Source organism: Staurois parvus, unplaced genomic scaffold, assembly GCF_062004578.1.
Source record: "Staurois parvus isolate SC_StPar_1 unplaced genomic scaffold, SC_StPar_1.0 ptg000044l, whole genome shotgun sequence".
Lineage (NCBI taxonomy): Eukaryota > Metazoa > Chordata > Amphibia > Anura > Ranidae > Staurois > Staurois parvus.
The window spans coordinates 3,796,742-3,815,411 of NW_028317840.1; the positions used below are offsets into that span (position 1 = coordinate 3,796,742).

Here is an 18,670-nt window from a genome sequence, read left to right on the forward strand (position 1 = left end):
TACTCATCTCTGCTAACCGACTTGCAGCCTAATAGTACTATTCTAAACAATTTGTTACTTATTGTTATGTGTTTGCCAAATTCTGAATCTGCCATTTCAGATGATTTTGAGATTCTAAGATTTAGATGGCGATGAAATTAAGGTTTACTTTTTAATTCTTTTAAATAATTCCTGTAAAAATACCTAAAATGAATTTTTCAAACTGGTAGGAGTTCTTTGTTAATGGGCTATTGAAACCTGCTTTCAAGATTTTTTTTTCTAGCTGTTACTTTTCTGCATCTGTGGGGAATGGAAAAGTGAAGAAATTGGCAGATAGCAATGATAATGTTGACCACCTAGTTGTCTCATTTACAAATACATATTTGTCAGGATTAGATGGTAATTGCTACATTTTTCTCTGTTCCTTTTATTTGCCCTAGGTAACTTGTCACTCTCTCTGTTTTAATTTAAGTTTCACGTCTGCCGCTGTTCAGTCTGCAAAAAAGACGTGCTTTCCTCAAGCTCTTTAGATTTTTTTTTTGCAACTCCTTCAAGCAATACACAGCTTTGCTAAGTTGCATGCATCTAAAACAAATGTTTTATTTATGTAAATGTAATGTGAGAACTGTCAGGGGCCCCCAGCTAGCTGTCAGTTATAACTGTGTAGTCTTTCTCTTCTGAATAGCCAATCCTAAGGGAGTAGAATTGCATTCATGGATAGTGGCAGAGAATTTATATTAGGCATTAAAACTGTCTAGCAAAATACAGTTGTGACCAAAATTATTCAACCCCCAATGCTGTAAAGGGGTTTAGGGACTATAGTGTACATTTGGAATTGTATTCAGAATCAAATCCTACAAGGACGTTGTAACTACCCAAATGCAACTAAAATGACATCAATTGTTTATGTAATACAGTAGTAAATGGTTCTTATGTGGTTTCTTCATTGCCACAATTATTCAACCCCTTAAAGACTACCACTCTGAAGAACAGAGGTTCATACAGGTGCTTTCCATCAGGTATTGAAAACACCTGTGGATGTCACCGAGCAGCAATCAAGCATAATAAGCACCAATTAGGCAGCTTTAAAATGACTGTGATACTCAGCTCCTTCTAGACATTTACTGGTGTGGTTACAAACATGGTGAAGGCAAGAGAATGGTCCAGGAAGACAAGAGAAGAGGTGATTTCTCTTCACAGGAAGGGCAATGGCTATAAGAAGATTGCAAAGATGTTAAACATACCAAGAGACACCTTAGGAAGCATCATTCGCAAATTCAAGGCAAAGGGCACTGTTGAAACGCTACCTGGTCGTGGCAGAAAGAAGATGCTGACTTCGACTGCTGTGCGCTACCTGAAGCGTAGAGTGGAGAGAAGTCCCCGTGTGACTGCTGAGGAACTGAGAAAAGATTTGTCAGATGTGGGTACAGAAGTTTCAGCCCAGACAATAAGACGCACACTGCGTAATGAAGGCCTCCGTGCCAGAACTCCCAGGCGTACCCCCTTGCTGTCTCCAAAGAATAAGAAGAGTCGACTGCAGTATGCCAAAAGCCATGTGGACAAACCACAAAAGTTGTGGGATAGTGTTCTGTGGACTGATGAAACAAAATTAGAACTGTTTGGGCCCATGGATCAACGCTATGTTTGGAGGAGGAAGAACAAGGCCTATGATGAAAAGAACACCTTGCCTACTGTGAAGCATGGTGGAGGGTCAATCATGCTTTGGGGCTGTTTTGCTTCTGCAGGTACAGGGAAGCTTCAGCGTGTGCAAGGTACCATGAATTCTCTTCAGTACCAGGAGATATTGGATGGAAACGTGATGCAGTCCGTCACACACCTGAGGCTTGGGAGACGTTGGACCTTTCAACAGGACAATGATCCCAAGCATACCTCCAAGTCCACTAGAGCATGGTTGCAGAGGAAAGGCTGGAACATTTTGGAGTGGCCATCGCAGTCACCAGACTTAAATCCGATTGAGAACCTCTGGTGGGACTTAAAGAAAGCAGTTGCAGTGCGCAAGCCTAAGAATGTGACTGAACTGGAGGCCTTTGCCCATGAAGAATGGGCGAAGATACCCGTAGATCGCTGCAAGACACTTGTGTCAAGCTATGCTTCACGTTTAAAAGCTGTTATAACTGTAAAAGGATGCTGTACTAAGTACTAAGATTGAATGTCACTTGGGGGTTGAATAAAACTGATAATGCTGTGAGCACAGAAAAGACATTTGTGGTTATTTCATTATAACTGTTATGTTATATTTGTCTGACCTACAAGTGCCTCTTTAATGTAAATGTAAGCAAGATGACTGAATGATCAAAAGCAATGTCAAACTGGCCAAAACACTCAATTTCAGTGGGGGTTGAATAATTTTGGTCACAACTGTACATAGAATAGCAACAAAAATAATAACTTAAAATAAAATAATAAATTAATAAATAAATGTTGTAATTCTTTTTTCCAGATGATAAAAGTTGAAATGTGTATTTTCTAATTAATACAAAAGTTAGCAGAATGTGTGCCCTGTGGATAGTTGGATAGCATACACAGCTCAGCACCTTCTTAAAGAGAATCACTTAGGCCTGGGCATCTGAATGTGTTAATAGGTGCCTATGGCGTTATTCACTTGTATTTTCTTCATGTCAGAGCAGGTATATTAGTCCAGTGTCCGGCTGTAAGGCTCCCTTGAAGATGTCCTCTGTCCTGCCTAAGCTCAGAACTGATAAATAGCATTCTGACCAATTTGTGAGAGTAAGGCAGGGCTGACAAATTAACAAAGCTTTTAGTTTTCTTTCATATAATCCTGACAGTAACCTTGTTACTGTATATGATAGATTTTTCCGTATCTATTTTCATTACTGAGCTCAGGAAGGAGATGTGATTCCCTTATAGCCAGTCATTCAACCTGACACGTTTTCTCTGGCAGGTAGAGAAAATAAGTAAGCAATAAAATAAAAAGCAACCCTGGAGAGGTAAGGCTTTGATTTCAAGAGTGAAGATTCAGATTATTATACATGACAGTTGGAGACTGGTTCTCATTTAGTTTATCAACATGTTTACATCATATAAGTTCCCTTCTCAGGTTATCCATAAATCATGAAGACATGTGTATTCGCACTGTAAATAAAATATTAGCACTGTCAGGGTGATTCTGAAGGATATGCAGCCACAGATAATGAGCCTAGTAGGTAAATAAAATTAGTAGCGAGAGGAGAATAGAAAGTCAGCAGCTTTCAAAATCACAAACAACAATGTTACTCAAATCATTGTTTATTTAACAGCATGTAGGATATACTATTGCCTTACCGCATCATTGAAAAAAGCGGTCACACGGTAGACCCACTTGTCAGACAACATCAACCAGAAAATGCTTATGTATGGATGTAGAATTACACAGCATAGATAGACTAATCTTTCCATACCTTATTCCTTATAAAACTTTACTTGAAAGGAAAAGGACCTAGCTACATTAACATATAAAAGTGTCCATTCTGCTAGGTTAGGATTAGGGATTATCTTGAGGTTCAGTCTATACATAAATTCAAACCTTATCTTAGCTGTTCAGGGGTTTGAACAAATGCCAGTACATTTACCCATTCAGCAGAAGTCAAACGTCATGTATAATAGCAGTATTCCTACTGCTAGTGTACATGACAGTCTCCCGTTGTCACTGATTGTTATGGATGCTGGCAGGTGCAAGTACTGCTGAGTCCTTAACCAGTGATGTCACCGGCCCAATCCCCAGTCCAAATCAGACCCTTATCTGACCAGGTACGGGAAACTTGACAAGAGCCCAGACGGAACCCAGGTACATTCATTATTAACTAATATATTAACTGACCTTTAAGCAGTCTCTGGCATGAAACAATAATTGGTCTTATGAGGTTCTTAATATTCTTGTAATATTAAAGTAGGCAGACTTACATTTTATTTCTCACACTATCTTCTCTGCTTCATCATTTTTACATATAACTAAGCCAGTTGGCTTATTTCCTAGGCTCTGCCAGATGTGGGTATATAGAGGCATTAACTGTAGGGAGTAGACTATGCTTACCTTCTGCATTGTATATTCATTGAGGGATATGAATTGTAACTGTACTCATTTTCAGCTCTTAAGGCTTCTTAACTGTGTTTTTGTTTGAACCTGAAATTTCTGCTGTGTCTGGTGTCTCTTTTTGCTGAGCAACCTGAGATGCTGGACAGCTCCCTGGACAATTCTGTGGACAATCTTGCCTTGTGCCTTGTTTCTGGTGAACATTGAACTCTTTGCTCCTCCCATAAATTTCCTATTTGAGCCATGCCTTTGCGCTTTGCACTTCCTGTTTGCCAGAATAATATCTTGCTCTTATTACTTGTGCTGCCACTTAGTACTGACCATTGGCTTGTTACTCGACTATGCTTCTGCTTGATCCCTACCTGCTATATTTGCTACTGGATCCTAGCTTGCTCACCTCCTGAGGACCGCAACCTGGTACTAAAATGCAGCACAACCCATCTCCACCATCAGGAGCTCTGCTGAATATGAGATAGTGCTTAGACCCCACACCTCTGGTGAGCCTGGGTCATCTGCCAGGGTGACCTGCTTGTAAACTTATTATGCTGGTCAGTGGAAGCCTCTATACTTCTATAGCTACTGGTCTCTGGGCCTGACCCCTGACTGTGACAGTTTTTAATTTCAAAGATTCATAAGCTAAGCTTAATGTTTACTTAAAAGCTGATGATACATTCAGTCTTGTTCCTATCACATAGTGGAGGAAACATACTTTGTAAGTGGGCATTGAGGACTAGAAGTGGACCACTGATCTACCATGCTCTGTCTGAATAAGGTATGGTGTAAGAACTTTTAGAAGTGGGTTTTGGAATACTCAAGTTCCATCAGAGTACATCAGACCAGCCATGTACAAAGTAGCCATGTTTCACCCAATACTGTTTTTTAATTTTACTAACATAGGGTGCTAATGATACTGATCATGATGTGTCTAATTTTGTTTTTAATATATGCTTGATACATTGTAGTCCAAACTCAAGGGTAAATGAAGGATTCCAGTTTCACTGCAGTATGGTTCTGGCATCCATCAAACGTATTTCTCATTGAAAACCAAGGCAAGCAGACTCCGCATTGGACAAGAGATAACATACAGTTGTGGCCAAAATTATTCAACCCCCACTGAAATTGAGTGTTTTGGCCAGTTTGACATTGCTTTTGATCATTCAGTCATCTTGCTTACATTTACATTAAAGAGGCACTTGTAGGTCAGACAAATATAACATAACAGTTATAATGAAATAACCACAAATGTCTTTTCTGTGCTCACAGCATTATCAGTTTTATTCAACCCCCAAGTGACATTCAATCTTAGTACTTAGTACAGCATCCTTTTACAGTTATAACAGCTTTTAAACGTGAAGCATAGCTTGACACAAGTGTCTTGCAGCGATCTACGGGTATCTTCGCCCATTCTTCATGGGCAAAGGCCTCCAGTTCAGTCACATTCTTAGGCTTGCGCACTGCAACTGCTTTCTTTAAGTCCCACCAGAGGTTCTCAATCGGATTTAAGTCTGGTGACTGCGATGGCCACTCCAAAATGTTCCAGCCTTTCCTCTGCAACCATGCTCTAGTGGACTTGGAGGTATGCTTGGGATCATTGTCCTGTTGAAAGGTCCAACGTCTCCCAAGCCTCAGGTGTGTGACGGACTGCATCACGTTTCCATCCAATATCTCCTGGTACTGAAGAGAATTCATGGTACCTTGCACACGCTGAAGCTTCCCTGTACCTGCAGAAGCAAAACAGCCCCAAAGCATGATTGACCCTCCACCATGCTTCACAGTAGGCAAGGTGTTCTTTTCATCATAGGCCTTGTTCTTCCTCCTCCAAACATAGCGTTGATCCATGGGCCCAAACAGTTCTAATTTTGTTTCATCAGTCCACAGAACACTATCCCACAACTTTTGTGGTTTGTCCACATGGCTTTTGGCATACTGCAGTCGACTCTTCTTATTCTTTGGAGACAGCAAGGGGGTACGCCTGGGAGTTCTGGCACGGAGGCCTTCATTACGCAGTGTGCGTCTTATTGTCTGGGCTGAAACTTCTGTACCCACATCTGACAAATCTTTTCTCAGTTCCTCAGCAGTCACACGGGGACTTCTCTCCACTCTACGCTTCAGGTAGCGCACAGCAGTCGAAGTCAGCATCTTCTTTCTGCCACGACCAGGTAGCGTTTCAACAGTGCCCTTTGCCTTGAATTTGCGAATGATGCTTCCTAAGGTGTCTCTTGGTATGTTTAACATCTTTGCAATCTTCTTATAGCCATTGCCCTTCCTGTGAAGAGAAATCACCTCTTCTCTTGTCTTCCTGGACCATTCTCTTGCCTTCACCATGTTTGTAACCACACCAGTAAATGTCTAGAAGGAGCTGAGTATCACAGTCATTTTAAAGCTGCCTAATTGGTGCTTATTATGCTTGATTGCTGCTCGGTGACATCCACAGGTGTTTTCAATACCTGATGGAAAGCACCTGTATGAACCTCTGTTCTTCAGAGTGGTAGTCTTTAAGGGGTTGAATAATTGTGGCAATGAAGAAACCACATAAGAACCATTTACTACTGTATTACATAAACAATTGATGTCATTTTAGTTGCATTTGGGTAGTTACAACGTCCTTGTAGGATTTGATTCTGAATACAATTCCAAATGTACACTATAGTCCCTAAACCCCTTTACAGCATTGGGGGTTGAATAATTTTGGCCACAACTGTAGTATAGCACTAGCACAGCATGAACTGAAATTATTTTTACTGGTGCTCATTAAACTAGCACAAGTTTCTAAATGAGATACAATAGGTAGTCTGCCCAGCTGCACAGTGCTGCATAATTAAGGATGCTGTGCTTTGGACGCTTTGCATATTTAGAAGGGGAGTAATAATAATATTGTTCTATGTACTGGAATTAAGTTTTCTTTTAGTTCAGTGTTTCCTTTTTTACCCCACAAAATCCAAAATAAAAATGATCAAAATTATGCATCCTTTGAAAGTCAAGGTAGTAAACCATTTTCTGAACTTGATGTGTATGTCATTTTTGGAAATATTCATGTGTAACTAACTTGCAAATTTCCAGAGAAATGGATCAAATTGTTGACAGCTGTCAACAGTCATTTTGTCAGGCACATTCAGGTGATTTTATTCAAAGGAATTGACTGAGTTGCAGTATATGTAAGCATGAAAGGAACAATCAGTAGAAGTTGTAGAAATGTCACAAATTACATTAGTAGAACTTAATATAGAGCACAAGAGAAATTTTAGTAAGAAAAAGATAGTCACCTGTAACTCTACAGAGGCTATTAGACTACAACTTCTAGCAAGCATTAATAATACAATCATACAAAAATATATAGCAAAGTAATTTTCAAATTTCAATGATTATATGTTCCGGTTATTATTATATTATTCACTCTGGTTAAGTTAAGGATAAGTTTTCCTTTGGAAACATATTACATGTTCCACCTGTTATTCGGGTGAAACATGTAACATGTTCCCACTCCCGGATCCGCTGCCCGCTCCGCTACATCTAGTGACAGCTAGCAGGGGATCTTCTTTGCCCACCCGTTTGTGTCATTCATTCATATAATTCTGTGATTGGAAAACTACAAGTACTTACAGCACTTTGCGGTTGTCGACTTGTACTTCTCAATGAATTACCAAAGCGCTGTTGAGTGCTGTGGTGGTTCATTCTCTCCTCCTGTCAGTATGTATCTGCCTGCTCGTACGAGGTATGAACACACAGATACACTCACAACTCTGCAGGAGTCCTGCTTGGCACCCATGATCAGCAGATGCTTTATAGGCTCCAAGTAAAATAAATAAATAAATAAATAAATGGACATTTTGTTTACTTGCAAAAAAGTTTTTATTTATTTATCCTTGAAGATTTGCACTTTACAGTGGGTCTAATTGATTTCTGATCAGTTGTTGAATGTTGCAGGAAAATAAGATGATGGATTAATGGATTGTTGTTGGGATCTTATATACCAAACATGACACACATTGGAAATGCATAGATGTTTATAATATGATAAATACAGAAAAATACTGGCATCATCTCAGTTATCCAAATCACTTGACAACAAATCAGTTAAAAGCACACTCTAGTCAACGTTGCATTTAAAAATGACTCAAGGGACACTGACTACCTGCTGAGCGGCTTCTTTTATCCTGTATTTGTAAAAACATCTAAAAAAGGCTAAAGAAACCTATAGGTGTAAATGATTGCTAGTTATCACAGCAGATATGTAAAAAAAGAAGTTTTTTTCAGTGTATTTGTTGGACGTTTGACACAGGACATCAATTTACTTTTGTTTGATTTTAGATCTAATGTATTAAAAGGTACGTTTTCGATCAAACATGGCACGGCTGTATTTATTTTCATTCCGGGTGCACAGCAGCAATATCCTCTGACTTTATTACTGGCAATAACCTATTATCACAGGTGTCCTGCTAGTCCATTCCCTGTTTTATTATATGATAAAAGGCTCAGAGTCTCAGCTTGAATAAAATGTAGATTGGTGTCTACTTTGGTTCCAAGCACCACCTGCTCTATAATATTACTGTGATCTCTCTAGAATATGAAAAAGGAGTTGCACCTCAACATATCATATAACAAGAGGCTTCAAACACCCTTAAGCTGTATGATAGCACCCAAAAATATACTTTAACCGCTTCCCGTTCGCCCTGTAGCAGTAATACTGCTACAGGACGACACGGGTGTGCAAAATCATGTATATATATGTTGGAGAGTATGCATAAATCTTGCTCTGTGACAATAATTAAATACCATATAAGTGCATATTCTGTGCTCAGTATAAATCTTGGTGAACCGTCCCTTTAAGACTCAGTGCTCCAAGTGCTAATGTGCAATTTCTTCTCTGTATATATTTATCCAGTGCTATTGTGTGACCCCCAGTGTTAAATCCACCTCCGACACACTTATGCGCTCACCTTATGGTTTGACCCGAACTGTCAGGTCAAACCGCGCCTTTCCCTTTAACCCAGGTGGGTATACTGATGTATCAATCTCCAACTCCTCCTGCACCTCCAAACTCCAGAACGCACCACTTGGACGTTGACCAGAACCGCCAGGTCAAAAGCGCACCTTTCCCTTTGCTGGTATATATATCCAACTCTTCCTGCTCCTCCACATTCCAAAACACACCACAGAAAATTTAAAAAATGCTCCAGATGGTGAAATATATCAAATCATTGTAAATTTATTAAAACTCTTAAAATCTCCCACTCACATTTATTTGTGTCCTTCTGGGACACTACAGGATCAATATCTCTTTGTATAGTAATTTTGTAAATGAAACTGCATTGGATCCCCTATCCAAGATGGCGGTACGTACACTTCCGGTTACGGCTTGACGTTATCGGCGTGCTTGCTGTGTCATGTCTGGGAGGTTGTGGCTGACTATGAGTTTAGCGGAACCAGAGGGCAGAGATTGGGCCCAAGTGATCCGTCTATTAAGGTGGATTCCGTAAGTGTTTTATATTGCGTACATACACACTTGAAGCAGAGTTATCCTGGAATCCGGAGTGTAGCAGTGGATGATCAGCTGATGTGCAGACGTATGCCAGATGATCCCCGTAGTTACACCAGGATGATGATGACCAGGAGTGGTCTATGTTACTCAAAAGTGCTCTAAATTGCGTTATCTGGTCATTGCAATATATTCTCATTCCCACATTCACTGGAAGCACGGATTTTCACTTACCTGTATATTGGACATTTGCTGTCACCTACGCACCATTTGCATCACACTCAGACGCAATCAACACTATTACTGTTGCGCTCCACAATGCATTTATCTTCATCCTTTTTTAGGACTGTGCACTTTCTTGTTGTTTAATAATACGCAAGTTGTTACCATTGTTTCATATGCGTTTTACTCAGACGCTTTCTTATTGAGTTTATGTGCGTTTTATTGATTTTATTTTTGTATAGTTATTTATTTGATATGTGAGTCTGACACTCTTTTAGAGCGCTGCATTTTTAAATTTATATATAGAGAAGAAATTGCACATTAGCACTTGGAGCACTAAGTCTTAAAGGGACGGTTCACCAAGATTTATATTGGGACACTATTATTAGATAAACGCACAGTGGATAGAATACAGATAACACATGGTATTGTGAGGAAGTGTGCGTTATTGTGTTGTATTTAAAGCTATACATTTTGAGCACAGAATATGCACTTATATGGTATTTAATTATTGTCACAGAGCAAGATTTATGCATATTTATTATTTATAATATTCCGCTGCATTTTTTGTATATTAGTATTTGTATGTGGGAACACTGTATATATTAGCTGCAATATTTTATTTTATGTTTATTTTATTTTTATTTATTTATTATACGTATTTGGATAGGCATATTGCTCTGTTTTCACATTATATATGTTGGAGAGCAATTTACCATGGATGAGGAAGAACGGTAAAGGAGTAATCCACAAGATTCATCCAGAGTAGAAATTACAGATTGAGAGTGATGGCACATAGTGATGTTTTGGCACTATTATAGCACTTTTGTGTGAGTGTAATATGTTTGATTTAATTTATTGTATTTATAAAGTTAATGCACTATGTGCGGTTTACATATATTTTTTGCATGAGGAGTTAATATTTGATGAAAGAAGGAGGAGGAGCACATCATCTTGGTGTTATAAGACTAGGACACTCAAATGTTCACAGTGAGAACCTTGAAAGAATGAAGGACTTATAATATGAACTTTCACAGAATGTGTTTAAGGACTTTTGGATTGAATACCAATTTGGATGCTGGGTATTTGTTTATATAAAATAATGCAGCGCCATCACGCAAAAAATGACCTGGTCAGGAAGGGGGTTAAATCTTCTGGAGGGCAAGTGGTTAAAAAGGTCTTGCTTGTCTAGGGCTGTGTTGTTAAAAGAGAACTGATAGGAATTTTCCTGTCTAGTAAATGGTAAATTAAATTGTAATCATTGCATTCCCTGTGTAATTCAGTTTGCTGCAAGCTCTGAAGATTTAACACACATAAGGTAAGTTGGACAAACTAATACATATTACTACAATAGGACAATATGCTGGAGAAAGTGTAAGCCTGTGTCTTGGTTGCCTAGGCTAGTAAAATTAGTCACAGCCATGAAGAGCATGCATGCTTCATGAATACATGGGACACAGTAGTCATATCATTTTTCAACATCAACAAACACCTAAAAACAGCAAATAGATATGTTTCATGTTTTACCTGGCCAAAGGATTTTTAATTCTCTAAAACCAATTTTGTGGTTTACATACATTTTGCACACTGCACAGCCAGATAGGTGTCATACATAGATCCCAAATATTCATCTTTCTGTTTCAATTATCCAGATTCCAATGTCATGTCTTGACTTTTATCATATTCAGTGGACAGTGAATCAACATCATCACCTCTGTTCAGTAAGGAGGGCTGTCCCAGGAAGCAATAAGCCCCCGATCACATCAAAGCCGATTTTGAAATCGTGCAACTTACAGTGAAGTCGAACGATTTCAAAATCTGGTGACCTGCCGATGTCAGTTGCAATTTGCAAGACATCTGACACAGATGTCTATGCAAATTGCATCAAAAGTAGTGCATGCATTACTTTAGAAATCAGTGTGGCTCCGACCAAGTGGGAACCGCACCAATATGACCACTCTAATAGCGGACAATAGGGTGTGACTTGGCATACAATTTGCAAATTGCATGCCAAGTCACACCCGATGTGACCTGGGTGTATATAAGGTTGACCCCTGTTAGACTTGAACCCCTTGTCTACCAAGGTACATTTACAATATAAACAATAAACAGTAATAACAGTAAAAACAATAAACAGGTCAATAAATGAAGGTGAGCCCATAAACTCCTGTTTATATAACCCCTGGCAAGTTATTTAACATCTATGCAGTGTCTGGTTTTAGCACTCTGCAAAGCAAGGCATACCCTGTTTAATTTATGGAGTTTAGATGTCAATTGACAGCCAGCACCTGTTCTGATTTCAGGAGTGCTGATAGTAGTTTCTGATTGAATAAAAAACTGTTAAAAAAAAACAAAAAAAAACTAGTGATTGTGCTAGTGCCAATGGTAACCTGCAATATTGAGTCCAAAGTTCAATAGAAAGTTTTAGCCTTTAAACAGCAGGACAGACACCCGAATATTGCAGCTCTCTAAACCTGCAGGAACCAGTAACTGTAAAACATAATAAACAAGAGAGAACACACAGGTTCTGGTGCAAAAAACCTTTAATAAAGGAATAAAAACAAAGTTGCACTCACACACTGGACACTTGCATCAGGAACATCATAATGTGAACCAGCTGTCTTATACCTCCATGGCAAGGCAATGCTTCTGGGCTCTGTCTGGAGACAGCTGACACACTACTACCTGGAATGTGGGGCATGCAGGGGGAGATCAGATTTCCCCAGCCACCGAACATGGCGGTGCCATTCTGAAAGTCTCGCAGAGCTGACAGCCAACAGAGGATGGGATAGGCTGGTGGTTGCTAGGACAATGTGTTTCAGAGGTGTGGCTTCCTTTTTCAAGTCCTGGGATAGGCTGGTGGTTGCTAGGACAATGTGTTTCAGAGGTGTGGCTTCTTTTTTCAAGTGCGTGTAGCTAAAATTAAAAACTGAAAAATCAGCACAAGGGACTTACAGTTGGTAAGATGTGTCTGTTTTGCCTATGTCTCTTTTTATTTGAAATCTTCCTCCTTCCCTGATTCCCCTCCCAGCCTCAGCCATATTTTTCCAGTGCAGCAGGGGTTAATACAACCCAGGGACTGTCACAGGCTCTCAAGAGAGCCCAACTATGCTTGTCTTTTCCACCATTCATAAAAGTCATACTACAGCTTCTATGAATCTTAGTTATATTCACCCCTGCTGCACTGGGATATTATGGCGGTGGGGATGGGGGTTAGGGTCAGATGAATATTTCTTTAAAAAGAAGAGGAATCAGCATAAGGTACATGTCCTACTGACCATAAGTTATGTCCTCTGTGCTGATTTTTTTCATTTAAGCTACACTTTAAACTAGGCTTTAAACTCTTCAGATGTAGATTGGTTGTACTACATAAGTCAAGAGAACTGAGGTAGTTTTAAATTCATTGTAACAGTGTTGTTACAATGTATTTTAGTTTTGCACAGATCAAAGACTTGTCCTGAACGTAGTGTCAGTATCTGCGAACCTGTAATTGTTAAAAAAGAAGTTGTATACATTATTATTATATTAAAATATTCCTTGATGACTCTTATTGACTCTTATTAGGCCTAATTCGTTTTAGTAACTCCTCCATACCCTTTTCCTCTTAGTTATTTTTTCAGATTTTTGGGGGGATAATTTTTGGTTCTCCTTTATTTTTCCTTAGTTTTTAAAATTGAATCCTATATTTTTAGCTGCTTCCTTTACTTATTTAGAAACGATTGCACATTTTAGGCAAGCTAACCCTTTGGTTTCTTTCAATGGCCTTCTGTACATAAAAGTGGGAGCTGAGTAACATTTATATATAATTTATATATGCAGTGATCACGTGATTAAATCAATATACAATCAAATATACTATTTTGTGTTTGAATAATAACGTTTGGTTTTCATATGTGATTTTAGACAACATTGTCTATTTTACTGTGGAATATAAATTCATTTTTGGCACATTTATTTGTATTTATTTTATTTACTACAGGTACTTCTATAGCGCCGTCAATTTATGCAGTGCTTTACATATATATTGTACATTCACATCAGTCACATGTATTTTAATAGATATCTATTGTGCACAAGAATTTAGTTGTTAAATAACTAATGGTGAGTGCTTTAGTCTGGGTTCACACTGATGCTGCTGACAGCAGTTTCTGTGCAAATTCTGCACACCGCATCACAATCGCACCCAGTTCATGCAAAGCGCTGCGGGTGTGTATGTTAGGTTAACAACGCCCCAAAATCGGTCCGCAAAATGCGGTGCGATGTGCAGAATTGGATCGCATGTGTGTGAATACCCATGTGATCCATTTCTAGTGCAGATCAAAAAAAGGGTCTGGCGCCTTTTTGGTGCGGTTGAGGTGCAATTTGAGCTATACAAAATGTATGGCTCAAATCGCACCACACAGAATTCGCATGTGATTTTCACAGGAATGTGGTGCGGTTCCTGTGCAAATCACATGTGATAAGCCACCCCACACAGGTGTGAATGCAGGCTTAATGTCCTATGTTCTTGTTTATGCATATTCAAGTAAACATGTTACAAACTTGGGCAATTAACTTCAGCATATGCTGAAAAAAATCAGAGTTTACCTTGATAACCTTTCAGTGATAACTGAAAAACAAAAAAAGTCACTAGATCCAAAGGTAAAGACAGCTAAAATGAAATAAAAATCTGGACCCTTTCTGTAAAGATTTTTGATCTTCACCCCTCTCAAGCATTTTATGATTCTATACTCAATTTGAATTGCAAAGTCCTCCATTGCCCCACCCTCTTCTACCTCTTAAGCTTTAAAAGTTTATGCCCATTCGTTACTGTTTATATTTCTTTGAGGTTTAACTAGAAAGAAGTACATTGTGAGCAAATGTTTCATTGAACTGCATGCATTGTTTTGTTTGTATTGTTTACACAAATATTTCTTGACGTTTTTATTATACAACAGCAATTTGTGCCCTTTTGGCATTCAGATAGTATTCTATATACTTTTTATTTGTTTGTGACCATCTGTTGCATGTCACACGTGTTTGTATTGGTGGATTTTCTCTCAGATGGAACTTTTTACTCTTCACATTAACCATGTCCCCTTGCTGTCACATTACCACATTTGTACTTTGCAGACAACTTTATCTTTTGGTTTTGCTGCTATCACAATCCTCCTAGGAACATGTAGACAAGCTGTCAAAGGACCTTAGCATTTGTTTGACTGAATGGCACTATACCATGTACACCAACCAAAAAAAAGCTGTTAAAGCACAAGATACTGATATAAATTTGATCTAAGGTGCTGTTTGTGCAAGCATTTGAACAGCAATCTATCTCTTCTGTCTCTTCTGTATGCTCTTTGATGTTTATATTGAAAGAGTAAACACCTGTTTTGTCTATTTCGCTTACAGAGTACTGAGATGAGCCCAGCAAGTAGCACAGCTTCACTTCCAATTAGCCCCATTGCCGAAAGGGACCATTCTTTTAAGGTATGATAATTGGCTTTTAGTAAATATCTTTGGCTATGTACCTTATGTGCAACTTAGTATATTTATGGAAATTGTACAAAAAATAAAACTGTTGTAGAGATTTTAAATTTTTTTACAGAGGAAATAACTTTTTCCAGAATAGGTTGCATAATTCAATGTATATTTATAACAGAATTAAATATATAGATTAAACATTGCTAGGAGGCCAAAAAACTTCTAAATCCATATTGTCTGTGTACACTGTATGGCGCATTCTCCCTTTGAGGATGATACCACACACAACACATTTCGGGCACCTGGCCTGCACACTGGACTCTTAGCTCTATCCCACTTCTTCATCATGGCATCTATGGTCCCAATGCTTTTAAGAGGGGGTTACTGCCCTCAATAGGTTTTGCCCACCCATTGGCATGGAGCTAAGGGTCGTATGGTGGGAGCAATAGAGTTTAAGGGTTTGGATCTGGAAGAGCAGAGGATATGATGGTGAAGGAGTATGGACCTCTTTTGAGGTGTTCATGTGGTGTGGACTATGGCCTGATAAGAGATGCTGAGACCATACTTTTGGAACAGCCCTCCTCTCTATCAATGCGAGAAATTATGAATGGGAGAAGTTATGGATTGTGCGTTTTTCATCACTGTGAACTTTATTAATTTGTTCGGGACTAGCACTACAGAAGATTTGGAGAAGGAATTGCATTACCTATATGGGATAATGCACTGATTTATATACCATGTTTTTACTGATTAAAAGAACATTATATAGTAAATGAGTTAAAGAAAACAATTGCAATAATCTCCTGGCTGCTCCTAAAGGAGGGTTTTAATGCCCCGGAGGTGGCAGAACTTCTGTATTATGTGACATCCATGATAGCCTGTCCCGCTGGCTCATGATGGGATACCATGATCTCAGGCCATCATATGGATAGATGCTTATCATTATCATGCCATATTAAATTGTTCCAGTATTTTGTAAAGTTGTGTATTTTAAAAATAGTTCACTGTGTTGCCCACACACAGTGTCATAGGTTTAACAAAAGTAATGAACTTTGTTGACTGTGGAGTTTAACGTTTTGATCTTCTGTACACTATTCGCATCAGTTACTGAACTTACTGTACATTACATGTGGGAAATGGGTATTTTTCAGTATTTGTCTGAACAACCCAAAGAAGTCTCATCATTATTGGGCACATGATATTAACTGTATAGTCAGCCATTTGCCTATTGGTAAATGCAGTTTGTTGTTACGTGCAAGCATTTGGTGTTATACTATTTCAGTGCCTATAATACCTGCCAAGATATTACTACACTGCAGGTATAGTACTGGTGACTTGTATGTCCATTATGCACATCACATAGCTATTGCAGGCAGGTTTAATTATGCTGTGTGACACTCATGAACTTATACAGTATATGCTCATTTTGTTGCTGAAAAAAGCAGCATTATACAGTGAAGGAAATAAGTATTTGGTCCCCTGCTGATTTTGAATGTTTGCCCACTCACAAAGAAATGATCAGTCTAAAAATCGAATGGTAGGTGTATTGTAACACTAAGAGACAGAATAGCAACACAAAATTCAAAAGAATGCATGTATAACAAATTATGCACTGATTTTCATGTTCATGAGGGAAATAAGTAATTGATACCCTATCATTCAGCAGGATTTCTGGCTACCAGGTCTTTCATACAGGTAACACGCTGAGATTAGAAGCAGTCTCTTAAAGGGAGTGCTGCTAATCTCATTTTGTTACCTGTATAAAAGACACCTGTCCATAGGAGCAATCAAAAAATCAGATTCCAAACTCTCCACCATGGCAAAGACCAAAGAGCTGTCCAAGGATGTCAGGGACAAGATTGTAGACCTACACAAGGTTGGAATTGACTACAAAACTTTCGCCAAGCAGCTTGGTGAGAAGGTGACAACAGTTGGTGCAATCATTTGCAAATGGAAGAAACACAAAACAACTGTCAGTCTCCTTAGGTCTTGTGCACCATGCAAGATTTCACCTTGCGGAGTGTCAATGATCATGAGAACAGTGAGGAATCATCCCAGAACTGCACGTGAGGATCTTGTCAATGATCTCCAGGCAGCTGGGACCACAGTCACCAAGAAAACAATTGGTAACACACTACGCCGACAAGGATTGAAATCCTGCAGTGCCTGCAAGGTCTCTCTTCTCAAGAAAGCACATGTCCAGACTCATCTGAAGTTTGCCACTGAACATCGGAATGATGCAGAGGAGGACTGGTTGAAAGTGTTGTGGTTAGATGAGACCAAAGTCGAGCTCTTTGGCATCAACTCAACTCCCCGTGTTTGGAGGAGGAGGAATGCTGCCTATGACCCCAAGAACACCATCCCAACTGGCAAACACGGTGGTAGAACATTCTGCTTTGGGGGTGTTTTTCTGCTAGGGGGACAGGACAACTGCACCGCATCAAAGGGACGATGGACGGGGCAATGTACCGTCAAATCCTTGGTGAGAACCTCCTTCCCTCAGCCAGGGCATTGAAAATGGGTCGTGGATGGGTGTTCCAGCATGACAATGACCCAAAACACACGGCCAAGGCAACAAAGTAGTGGCTCAAGAAGAAGCACATTAAGGTCCTGGAGTGGCCTAGCTAGTCTCCAGACCTTAGTCTGATTGAAAATATGTGGAGGGAGGTGAAAGTTTGAGTTGCCAAATGTCAGCCACCAAACTTTAATGACTTGGAGAGGATCTACCAAGAGGAGTGGGCCAAAATCCCTCCTGAGATGTGTACAAACCTGGTGGCCAACTACAGGAAACATCTGACCTCTGTGATTGCCAACAAGGGATTTGCCACCAAGTACTAAGTCATGTTTTGTGAAGGGGATCAAATACTTATTTCCCTCATGAACATGCAAATCAGTGCATAATTTGTTAGACATGCATTTCTTTTGAATTTTTTGTTGCTATTCTGTCTCTCAGTGTTACAATACACCTACCATTCGATTTTTAGACTGATCATTTCTTTGTGAGTGGGCAAATTTTCAAAATCAGCAGGGGATCAAATACTTATTTCCTTCACTGTACGTTTATGGAGTTTTTCTAAATGACGCAGGATGCAGATATGTTCACTCCCCGTACTCACCCTGGTGATTACCAATAGTGCGGAAACAGATCTATTACATTGAATATTGATGGTATAAAAATGTTTCAGTCCAGCACTTATGTTGGAAGATACAAACACTGTATGCTAAACAAATCTTCTACTGGAGCTGAATACAAGTTTAGATACCTATGATGTTTGCAAACATGTCCTCTGAACAATATAAATATAACCCATATGAACCATTGTGCTCAGTGTATCAACCTAAAAAAGAAGAAGGGGAAAGCTGCACTCACTTTTATTTGAATACAGAACAAACACACTGTCAGTACCTGGATCACCTGCTGGTGACAGAGTGGAGGGTTGTAGTTCTGGTGTCCACCAGTGGGTGCCTCCCAGCAGCCAGCA

At 39.2% G+C, this 18,670-nt stretch overlaps 1 protein-coding gene across 1 annotated transcript in view; it reads left to right on the top strand.

The window, feature by feature from the left end:
- CCSER1 (coiled-coil serine rich protein 1) overlaps window positions 1-18,670 on the top strand; it is a 1,224,715-nt gene that overhangs the window by 932,906 nt on the left and 273,139 nt on the right. The window contains exon 7 of the mRNA XM_089663808.1: window positions 15,117-15,194. Coding sequence (XP_089519934.1) covers window positions 15,117-15,194 — 78 coding nt within the window. The remainder of the gene's footprint in view (window positions 1-15,116; window positions 15,195-18,670) is intronic.